General features: G+C 47.4%; 5 protein-coding genes across 5 annotated transcripts; 2 read left to right on the top strand and 3 right to left on the bottom strand.

The window, feature by feature from the left end:
* Positions 1 to 678: 678 nt before the first annotated feature.
* On the top strand, positions 679 to 1,548 carry N7471_006355 (uncharacterized protein; the record flags this gene model as incomplete). Its single annotated transcript, XM_057279074.1, has 1 exon — positions 679 to 1,548. The coding sequence occupies one exon, from the start codon at positions 679 to 681 to the stop codon at positions 1,546 to 1,548; it is 870 nt and encodes a 289-aa protein (XP_057138684.1).
* A 919-nt stretch (positions 1,549 to 2,467) lies between these two features.
* N7471_006354 (uncharacterized protein) lies at positions 2,468 to 3,018 on the bottom strand (the record flags this gene model as incomplete). The annotated part of the gene is made up of 2 exons (XM_057279073.1): positions 2,468 to 2,646; positions 2,697 to 3,018. The coding sequence occupies 2 exons, from the start codon at positions 3,016 to 3,018 to the stop codon at positions 2,468 to 2,470; spliced, it is 501 nt and encodes a 166-aa protein (XP_057138683.1).
* Positions 3,019 to 4,866: 1,848 nt separating this feature from the next.
* Positions 4,867 to 5,817, bottom strand: N7471_006353 (S24/S26 family peptidase; the record flags this gene model as incomplete). Its single annotated transcript, XM_057279072.1, has 3 exons — positions 4,867 to 5,172; positions 5,370 to 5,469; positions 5,528 to 5,817. 3 exons carry the CDS (start codon positions 5,815 to 5,817, stop codon positions 4,867 to 4,869), a joined length of 696 nt encoding a protein of 231 aa, XP_057138682.1.
* Positions 5,818 to 6,627: 810 nt separating this feature from the next.
* On the top strand, positions 6,628 to 7,344 carry N7471_006352 (uncharacterized protein; the record flags this gene model as incomplete). Its single annotated transcript, XM_057279071.1, has 1 exon — positions 6,628 to 7,344. One exon carries the CDS (start codon positions 6,628 to 6,630, stop codon positions 7,342 to 7,344), a length of 717 nt encoding a protein of 238 aa, XP_057138681.1.
* A 1,254-nt stretch (positions 7,345 to 8,598) lies between these two features.
* On the bottom strand, positions 8,599 to 9,307 carry N7471_006351 (uncharacterized protein; the record flags this gene model as incomplete). Its single annotated transcript, XM_057279070.1, has 2 exons — positions 8,599 to 8,800; positions 8,853 to 9,307. 2 exons carry the CDS (start codon positions 9,305 to 9,307, stop codon positions 8,599 to 8,601), a joined length of 657 nt encoding a protein of 218 aa, XP_057138680.1.
* Positions 9,308 to 11,364: the final 2,057 nt, after the last annotated feature.

The raw sequence follows: 11,364 nt of genomic DNA, 5'->3' as shown, positions 1-11,364 counted from the left end.
AACTAGCTTACCCCGATGATTCTGTTTAATTATTTGACTCCCAATATTCCTAAAGAATTCGTCGTATACAGTTCTTTTGGTATTATCATAAAGTCTTTTTCGCAATGCTCTAACCCGGCTCTGAAACTTTCGATATTTATCGTGACGCGTGGACCCATTTGCCTTTTGCAGTTGGTGAAACTTTGCAATGAGATCTTCTCGAACAGCCTTCCTTACTTGCTTGAGTTTAGCATGTTCTGTTCTGGGTAGTCTAACAACACCAGGTGGTGGCCTGAACCCATGGCTCTCTCAACAGCTTGTTAGTTAGTTGGATATGTTTTAGACAGTATTCAACGCGTAAGTTTCCTTTTTAGAAAAGAGTTTGAAACTTTTTTGATTTAATTTCGAGTAATTGAATTATTGGGCCAAGACAAACGTAGTGTTTTTGGCCCCCAGGAAAAGCGATCTACATATCTTCCTGGATTCGACAAGACCAATCACAACCAATCAATGATCCAACTCGACGTTTGACCCACTAAAACATTAATATTCTGCAGTGGGGGAGTGGCGGAGTAACTATGGATATTATACAGAGTACATTATGTAAAGGCCGTAAAATCAATGTTTACGAGCCGGATTCAACAATATTGTCCAGCGTCCTAGGTTTCTTTTCCTAAATTTTTTTCAAGTCATACCAACATGGGCACCCAAGATGAAAGAAGTATTCAAAAAGCGGCTGAATACCAGGAAAGTGACGCCCCGCCCAACTACGACGAGGCATTGCTGAGCTGCCCCACAACACCATCTCGCTATGGTTCGCTTCCGTCAACCATGAGCGTACACGGCCAGTGGACAAAATGGAAATCTATGAATCTCTGCAGCGGCTCAAATGCCAAGGACCGTTTGTGTCTGATTGAGATGCAAACTGGCTATAGCGGCAAAGCTCCGCTCGGGATGAGAACGGGATTTCTCCTGCGCAATGGGATGAGCACCAAGGATCCACTTCTTGCTGCTGCTGGCGATGAGTCGCGCGGCCTACATGCCTTCAATCCCGACGGCATTGTCTTCTTGCCGCCGCTTGATCCGGACCCGAAGTCCGACCGCATGGATACAGAACTCCTGCGCGCCGAACCGGGTACAAACAACGATATTGCCTTCCACTTTGCCATCGAGGTAGGCGAGAAGGAGCGTCGGGAGGAGTTTGCATGGAGGAAAGTCAAGAAAGGCGAGGACCAAGCTAAGAGAAATGGGTTCAAGTTGGTTCGGCTCTCGTCTAGCCAACAACCATCCCAGCCAAGCGGCAGCAGCAGTGTCCAAAATTCGTCTTCGTCCTCGCCTCCATTAGCAGGGCAGGATGGTGAGACTGTCGCATTTCTCGGGTGGGTTATGGCCTGGCCCAGTCTGACACACGCGTTCACGCTTGAGGTGGTGGACGGTCAGTCGAGCGCGTTGGGAAGGCGCTGGACTCTTATGGTAATCGTTACTGCAATCAGGCTCTATACACTGCATGTAAAGGGGAAAACGAGCAAGCTGGTCGTTGACATGGGAAAGAAGACTTCGGGAAAGTAACAGCAAATGTTTTATGTAACTGTACGCACAGGATAATATCTGCCCCGGTGCAACTGCCATTTCCATCGCTAAGGCTAGCCATTAAATCAGTCCCATGACCATATACTATACTACAATGTCAAGCTATGCTATGCTATACCAAAGGACAGAGCGGGAAGATATCCACAAACGAAATATAAAGACACTCATTCATGTTCCTAGTTAGCACTTTGCGATCAATCATTGTTACTTGGATATATATATTTACCCCTTTGCATTCACAATTCAACTTCAACACAGCCTCTCTAAATATTGCAATCATGGGCATCCTACCCATAATTATATTTCTTTCTACTCCTACTTGAGCCTTGTGGATACTGCGATGGACAGTATCGAATCCCCCTCTTTCTTAAATTCAACTTATGGTGTATAACAATAGCCAGGAGAAGTGAGCCGCTTATTGCTGAGAGAAGTTGGGGGCTATTTACTTATCTATTGTAATCCAAGAGATTTTCCCTTCATAATGAATATGTGACCCATTATTCAGTTTTGCTCAGACAATCCGGGGACTAATCCAACAGTCACTGGAATATTTGGGATTTGTATGGTATTCTTCCATAACACATTAATGGGAATATAAGCTTCATTAGGACTAATCGAAGATGTGAACATCACCTGGGCTTGTTTTGGAAAAAAAAGTTGTCAGATGCAAAGGAATATATTCAGTCTGATAAGCATGAATACAGTAATAACTATATTGAAGGAGTGTCCCAAGTGCATGAATGATTCTGTGAAGTGTTCTATGTACGACCAGTGTAAAGTTTACTCGGCTTCCCGGCCTCAACCTCCTCCAGTAAACTTATCAACAACACAACACCAAGGCAAACCTCCTAACCTCCTGGTTTGACGAGCATACCGTCGACAGAAAGTACCTCGATCTCTAAAGGTTCTTCAGCTTCTCGAAGATGGCCTGCATTTGGCCATACTGGTCTTCGTTCAAGTTGTTGTACAGAAGGCAAGCAGATCCACAGGGAGTGGGAACGGGACCACCGGCAGCATCACCGTCAAAAACGGTAGAAAGAACCATGCAGGTAGAAGGCAGGCCGTCAATTTGGACACCTGAGAGGGGTTAGCTTGATTAAGATTTGAGTGTATAGTTATCTGCTTACCATTGTTCTCAACAGGACCGTTAACGGTAACAGTGACAGAGGGGTCGGACAAGCTCTCAGCGCACATGTCGAAGTTGTACTGAGGCACGCCAGGGGGAGCGGTAATCTTGGTGTCACGACCCTCGAGACTTCTAGCTTTGGCGAAGTGGGCGCCGACAATGGCCCCACCGAAGCTAGCTGCAGCCGAGCCAACTTGGGCGACGGTCATGGCAATGGCATCGCCGATGAGAGGAATGGCAATGAACGGGCACTGAACCTGCTGACCGAGCAAGTACACGGCAGCGGCACCACCGACAGCCTTGAGGGAAATGGGAGAGATCATCTTGAATGGAAGAATTTGAGATTTTCGATTGGAAGTTCGTTGAGAGGCTTTGTTGTGCTGAGGAGGAGAAGAAGAATGAGGTAGAGGAGAAGGTAGATGGGTGTTTTATACCTATTCAAAGCTACCCAGGACAAATGATATTCGCATTACCTTCCATGATCAGTGAATGCTCATAACCCAACTATACTCCAAAGCAGATAGCGTCAAAGTTAATATCCATGAATAAATGGAATCTGACGCATGGTCTGACAAAATCAAGGCCATGGTTTGAAATAGTGCTTACTAGAGACCCAACAATGACCCTGAGGATATTGTATTGGGGGATTATCAGAAGATCTAGACGGGAAAAATGGGGCTCGTACGTTGCTAGCGTGGGTGTACAGGTTGCCCGATGTAACTAACTCCTCAAGGCAGAATTGCAGCATGATCCAACACAGCTCTCCTTCAGGGCGTGCATATAATGATCACGAAGGGGCCAAACATATATAGATTACCGACCCACACTCTCGCCGACGAAAGCGGGTCTTAAGGGGCTCTATGCAGGAGGAGCGACTTAGGAAGCTAGAAGACGAACAATTGATCCATAGCAATACTGTAATACATGCATAGGGAACAGTATCATCAAGATGGCCGTGGGTTTGGCCCCCAATAGTAGCGCAGGCGCTGGGGGCTTTGACAATTTATTGTCTCGTAAGCTTGACCAGGAGGATAGGGACCACTAACAGATTGATGGATTGATAAATTGACAAATAGATTTATCATTGCTATTAATATATAGAACGGTACTAAAGAATGTGCGGTCCGAGTAGTCACATAGGTGGATTAGGGCATACCTTTGTTTGACGTTGTCCTTGCCGTTGAGGAAGATGGAGGGAAATCTTTCCCTAGTTCAGAATGAGCAAAATGGAATTCTGCAATGATAGTGGAGAATACACAACCCACAGTATCTCGGGGGGCCTTTCGGGGTTTACACAAGTCTTAGAGAGCCTAAGAATAAATCTATTATTATCATTTCGATCTTGATACCTGCCATTTTCACATTTTCTTTTTCAGTCAAACTTCAAACACTTAGCAGGCCATGGATCTCGAGTCACTTTCACCCTTGTTCTACTATCTGATAGCGAGCGTGCTCAACATTACCGGTCTCAAAAGATGCCGGCAAACTCGTCTTCTGCTCCTGGGCCCAGTCTGGCTGTTTACTCTATTGTCATTGGCCTCGTGCCATAGGCTGTCTTGGATGATTGGGGCTGATAGCACTTTTGCAAGCTTGCTAGTCTTCTATCTACTTTACTCGACAAAGTTACTCGCTATTGATCAGCATGCTGTTAGTCCGGAGCTTAGCACACATGACTGGAGCTTTGTCGACTGTTATAGGATATGGAACAATCCTCGAAAGCTCCCACTCCGGCTTTTGCTCCACGCAAAAGAGGCGCCAAGCGATTCTATGTCTCGAGCACTTTTCACCTTCAGTCAATCAACGAAAGCAGCGGCTTTGTGGGCGTTCGAGCACTTTGCCTTTCAGAAAGTCTTCATCCATGCGCTTGGGCAAGTAGTTGTAGCCGACTTCTCGCCCGAAATGGAAGTAGGCTTCCCTCTATCATCCCATCAATTCCAAGTTCGTGCCATTATGTCAGTCCAATGGATTTGGCGTGCTTATTTCTTTCTGGAATTTTATCATTCTCTTCTGGCCATTGTGTTCGTGGCCATCCTGCGATTCGATGATCCTGAAGATTGGCCCGCTCTCTTCGGGAGCCCAATGGAAGCGTACAGCGTGCGAGGCTTTTGGGGTCAATTCTGGCATAAATTGACGATACCTACATATGTGTATTATTCTCGAGTTGTTTCTCGTCAATTTTTGGGAGTGCGGCCGGGTTCAAGCTTGGAAAAAACAATAACCGCGTTACTCATATTCACAATATCTGGTTTCTCACACGCATTGGTTGGATGGTCATTGGGGGACGCGGCACTGTTCCGAGACGTGCTGTTCTTTGATATGTGTTTCCTTGCTGCCGCGGCGGAGACTGCAATATCGAAGATGAAAATCCCGAGGAGGATCTTTTCACGGCTGTCGGGGACAGTGCGAACGGTTGCGGGCATGGCATGGGTTTTCGTGTTCTTTTTCTGCGTATCTCCAATGTGGATATATCCTAAGGTCTACCATGTTTTATTAAACCCAGTACGATGAGTCCGGTGGTGAGGCTGCAATCTTGTATATATTCGCTGGCAGGTTTTTTCTTGAATCAATGGGACAAACCAATGCCCCGGCATAACATGGAAACAACCTCACGAAGCCATCTGAAATCTTGTAGACCGATTACAAACCATCCCATAAAGGGTATGTAACCTCTCACGAACCCGAGAATCTGGCTCCGGGGCAAGTAATCCTGGCCCTCAGGATACATTAACGTATCATCAATGAGGTTATTGTCCCCCTTTGTCAAGATGAGCTGACTATAGTATGTTCAAAATTAGCGTACTGTAAAAAGACAACGACTCGCATGGTGCTTACGTTGAATCTGCATTGTTTTGTTCTTCGTACAACACCCGAAGCACCCTATGAATCATTGGGAATGCGCTATCAGGTAGCCAGCAGACCGGCAGATCGCCTATCTCGGCATTTCGATGGTGATTTGAGATGAATAGGATGTCTCCTGGGAAGAATGCAGGAACCATAGACTCGGTAGTGACTATCATCACCGGGTAAGGCGTACCAGCCCAAAGCGAAAGGGCCTTCCAAGCCATGAAGCAGGTGGCGATGACCTGCGCTACGGTGAGTATCCCGTTCAAAGCAGATCGCATGACTGTGTGTATTTTGACGTGCATATCAAGGAAAATGTTGAAGCCGGCTGCAACAGCTCCGGCTCTTCCAAATTTACAAGATGTGTCATCAGTACGTATGAGGTAACGGGTGCTGTTGGGCATTTTTAATTACTTTAACGCAATATCAATCCAATTCTTCAGGGTCGGGGGTCGTGTATCCCCTGTCAAAGCATCGGATACTACGATGGCGGCCCCGGGGAGGAACCTTGATTTGGCGAGGGCCCGGGCCCCATGGCCACACCCGTTGAACATCTGGGCAGCATCACTCAAAGCTGAGATTTCGTACTGAATGTATGATGTAAATATATCCGGGCTTGGCGCTTATGCAGATCTTGGGGCTCATCACTTTAGATTATCTTCCCAGGTTTATCTTTGCCTTAACTTGGCTTTAGTGGCTTTTGGTGGCTTGCACTCCACCTCTCGCCCCCAAAACTTGGCTCTTCGTGGCCTGCAATACACCCGCCCCCAAACTTGGCACATCCATCTCTATGATCGTCACAGGAAAGAGAAGAAAATGCCTCATATAATTACTGCATTCACTCCGTACCTTTCACACCCATGGACTGTTAAGGCAGGTGAGCCTGAAACCAGTGGGGCGCGGGAGAGGTACGCCCACGCGGGACGCGGGCCCCGGCCCCAAAGGGCTGATTATGTAACGTTATTGCCCGGGCTCACGTCCACGGGTTGGCAACCCATGTAACCTTGGTCCCGACCTTGGGCGGTCTATTTGTGCACCGGTATACTCTATCTACTACAGCCTCAAACCATACTACTACTCCCCTCTAGTTAATGCCCAAGACAATGGATTCTGACTCTGAATCGCACGAGAAGACAGGCGGAAAGCCCCCAAAGGACATGCTTGAACCCGCCGTCCTCTTTTTGTCAGGTCAATATGTCCTCGTTGAGTCTGCAACATCAACCCCACTTTATCAATTAAACAGTGACATCAAGTCAATCTCGAACAAAGACTCATCCGTGGCATTCGAAAGAGTCGAGCACGCAGTACCTGAGCCCGAGATCGAGACCGAGGGCGCCAGTACTACCGCACCGCGGAAGCAACATCTTTTCTACCTTGCACACCCTGTGAATGCGCAATACCGGACCGACATACCTGCTAAGTACTACATCACTTCTGCAGTACCCGAGATGGTGGGCAATATCCGCCTCGAGACTTCTGAGGCCCGGTTCCAAAAGAAGTCCTTTAAGGCGATGTTGAGCGCGAAAAAGACCGCCTCGGATAAGCCATTATTCGAAGAGGGCACACAACAGCACCTATTGTTTGATATCCAACCAAATTGGAAAGCCGGTCGCAATTGCTACAAGTGGAGCGATCCCAATGGCGGACAGGTGGCTGTTGAAGAAAAAGAGGATGACAGATACAAATTATCCGTTACGATGAGTATGTCGCAGGAGTTGAGGGATGCATTGGTCGCTACATGGTTGTTGAGGCTGTGGCACGACACGGCCGAGAGTAAGCAAGCTAAAAGGGAATGTGAGTTGACTTGAGCTCTGTTACGATCGAATTCTTGTAACGCTTACTGGGGCCTTGTCTTTTGGCTAACTTGTCTTCGCAGTTTTTGAAAGCATGGCATCATCAGAAGAATATAAAGAATATATGCCGAGACAGTGCATAATGATGTGAGATTAGTTAGGTAGTAACCACGCCTGCCAACTGCATGTTCAGTCCATAGAAACTCTGAAACTCCTGCTGCTCGTCTGTCCATGACGGGAACGCCGGATTATGTAGGGTCTTGCCGCTATCTGGCGCATTCAATGTCGCCTTCCTTGTTGTTGTCGTCATCGTCATCGCCATATTACCCCAACTACTCCTCTACAGTGCCAAGATGCGAGTCTCGCTCCAGCGGACCAATACCTCCACCCTTGCACGGAATCTTTGATCCACCAGCGGAATAATCGCCCGTTCTACGCACCCAGCCTTCACTAAGCAACGCAGGCTCAAATAAACATTCGCACAGTGGTCCGAGGTCTCCTTACGCCACTCCCCGCCATAACTCCATATCCAACTTCCTCTTCATGCAGCAAATCGCCGCAATCAAGTACGTAGCCGTCAATATTGAATATTGGCGAGGTAGCCTTTCTGCTTAAGGCGGATAGGACCTCTACTCCCTGTATGGATTGATCTTCCTTCCTCTCTCTCTCTCTTAGCAGCCAAGCTCAATCCGTTGTTTTCTTTCCCTTTTCCCTTCTATACATATATCTCGAATTATATCTCAAATGTATACCACAAGAGGCTATCCCCAAACATGCAGTGTGCTATTGGCATTGGAGTGGGCTTTACCATCATTGTGGTTGTCGCCTTAGTGGTTGTGGTGCTAAGACCCTAGGCAGAGCTGGCGCGTGATATCAACTCGGCATCAATGGAAGATAGTGCCGTGGAGGACAGAAACAACATCAAGGGATATGTTTGTTGGATATCAGCCACGCAGTGCTGACATCGAATTGTCTTCGCCTTCTATATTTGGCCTTTCTCGCCTTGAAAATAAATTTCTGTCGGGCACCGACTGTCTAAGCTTGGAGGTGACAGCAAGTATTCTTTCTCAAACTATATATGTATGAGCTTGGTACTGATAGACCCCGCCAGAGACAACAATTTGCTAACATTTAGTCCATCGAGATAACTATCCTGCGTAACGCCCAAATCCTTCCGATCCCTCCAAACCCAAAAGAACATTGAATGGTCACATATGAAACATATGTCCTAGACCAAGCATCGGAATCTCAACGCCTCCAGCTCGAATCTCAGATATATTCCCGGTGAACCCTTCCGAGATGCTCCATCATGTTGTCCTTCCGGTTGAAGGACTTGCCACAACTAGGGCAGTCGATGGAGCGCGGATTGACATGCTGGGTTCTAATATGACGCATCAGCACACTTTCGCCACTGAATGCCCCGCGGTGGTTGCAGTCTATCCAGTGACATTCAAAAGAGCCCTGGCGATCCCTGACAAATATCTTGTTAATGCTAGTTTTGAATGTGAGGGTACATGTCTTACTCTTGTTTGTTAGCTTGACGACCATGAGTTAGCTTTCCCCGTGTAGCCCGAATGTCGTTGGCGTTGGATGTAGTGGGCTGATGCATAGAGGATGTAGAGCCCGAAGACGGGACCCTAACAGTGTTCTCGACTAGACAGTGGTAGTCTGCAGCCTGGTCTTTGTTGGTACTATTCCACTTGGCTAAGAGGCCCTGCATAGTGCCATGGTCCATATATTCCGGAATGAGAGGACCAATGGTGGGAGGTAAGGTGAAGTTAGGGTCAAACAACGTTGAAGCATGCTGCACAAGAGGATCGCACAAGATGTCCTCCGTGGATAATGGCGCTGTGGCCGTAGCAATAGGTGTTTCAGTAGCAGATGTGCCCTCGTCAAACGTATGATCTTTGTTGCTGGACTCATATTGCTGGGGTAGGCTCAAGTAGCCCATGTGGTTGTTGCGCGGAGGCCATGCCATCGTGGAATACTATAGCAAGGCAAAAGTGGATAGGAATAAAATTGAGATATTGGAGGATAGTCAAAATGCCTGTGTTAGAACTTATTCTTATGCTGAGGAAATGGGCTATTTATCCAAATGCTCGAGGGCCTTCAAAATCACTACAGTACTTTTCTTGCTACCTTTATTAGCCTACATTACTACAACCAACCGTAATCTAATGGATGTGGCACCGTAACCTTACCGTGAACCAATACGCGTCCACTTCATCGTTTGCTAATTCTACCATTGGTCCAAAAGGGCGCTTATTAGGGCTACAAAGGCCGCGAGGCCTATCACCGCCTCAGCAGAGTACCTGGGCAGTATTTCCACCAGGCCCGCATCCCCCCTGCGGTCGGTCTAGTGGCTAAGGGGCGAATTATCCGATTGGGTGGACTTTTTAGAAGTGACCTATCTCATCCATTCCATCCACTCCATCCACTCCATCCACTCCATCCACTCCATCCACCTCCATCCATCTCATCCATTCCATCCATTCCATCCATTCCATCCATTCCATCCATCTTATCCATCCCATCTCATCCATCCCATCCCATCCCATCCCATCCCATCCCATCCCATCTCGTCCCGTCTCATTCGACAAATACCGGTGGGAAGAGAAAGGTTTCAGCTGCATTTAGTGCACCCAGGTCTGTCTCAAATTCATCTACCTCGTCGCCGTCTTCTGCGTCCATTACCACCCGTGGTTTCCAGCCCCATGTTATCCAAACCTTCGACATCATAATGGCAGAAGAAAGTATCGAGGTGCTTGAGTATATTAGGTTTAAACCAGATGTTGCCAGGTTAGGTTAGTCTATGACCGATATTGCAACCGCCCAAGTCCAACCCAAAATCCCGACGACCTAAAGGCGTATGTCTCCAGGCATCTGGCTTCTCTTAACCTACGACAATACGATAACATGGGCCACCAAGAAGCACTCGCTCATGTTGGTCTTACTCGTCAGATTCAAGAAGCAATCACGGACCCAGAGCCTCACTTACTAGGCCAAAGATACTGTTGAAACGTTGTTCTTACTCAAGAACAGATAGGATGCCTTGAGGAGGCCGCAATCTTCCTGCTCGAGTCTCAGTCAAATGCTCTCACTCACTGGACTAGAGTTCAAGAATCCATCCCGATAGCGCATTCGGGGTGGGCATAGTCGACCAGAGCTCTGTGCCTGGAGTTGACCTAACAAGCGATCCCATTATAACAAGGCGAATAAGAGACTCAAATTTAAATCGATCACTTAGTAGCCAAATCTCGAAACCTCAAAGCAACCGTGCCACAGCAAGTCTCGAGGAAAGGGAGTGAGTTGAAACGATGTGGTTCAGATAAAAAGCCCTGTTTGTGTCAGTCGCCCACGAGCTCAAAAACCTCATTCCTTAAGGAATGTAGCGGTATAAATTAGCGACAGAGTCGGTAGCATTGTGCCACCCAGGGCCGGGCCGGGGCGGATACAGAGTCTCGGCGTATAAGGTTGTGGTGGACGGTACCTATGTAGATCGGATTGGGTTGTATTTGCTAGAAGCGCGAATACATTCAACAAAGCGTAATGCCAGGTGAACTTCAGTGTTTGCCTGGCGATATATAAACCCTTAAGTTCTACTGTACAAGTTGGTATTAGAGACATTGCATTTGAGATGTATGTGAGTTTGATGTTTTTCGTCCCTCTAGGAGGCCCCAGGGGCTAATGGATGGGTTACTACTTTCAATGTTTCAACTAGGCAACCTCAAACCCTGGTTGTCGTGATAAGCTATAATTGCTCCCGTATCAGGCGGGATTAAGTCTTTGTGCAGCATGCGGCGAATCAACCTCTTCTGACTGCGCGTTACACCAACATCCATGCGTTGTATGCACAATCGCCTTGCAGTATCTCGGGAGCTAAAATTAACGTTCTTGTTGATAACAGCAGCTACCATCCAGTTCACAGTTTTTCTATTGTTTTTAAACCCCATGGCACCAACCCATGCCCTCGAACCATATATATATCTGCCGCGTCTGTAAGTCCGAATTATAATGCACACAAGCAAAAACAGA

Source organism: Penicillium samsonianum (assembly GCF_028829775.1).
Source record: "Penicillium samsonianum strain IBT 33392 chromosome Unknown utg000003l_segment0_segment0, whole genome shotgun sequence".
Taxonomy (NCBI): Eukaryota; Fungi; Ascomycota; class Eurotiomycetes; order Eurotiales; family Aspergillaceae; genus Penicillium; species Penicillium samsonianum.
This window is presented reverse-complemented; position numbering and strand designations above follow the sequence as displayed.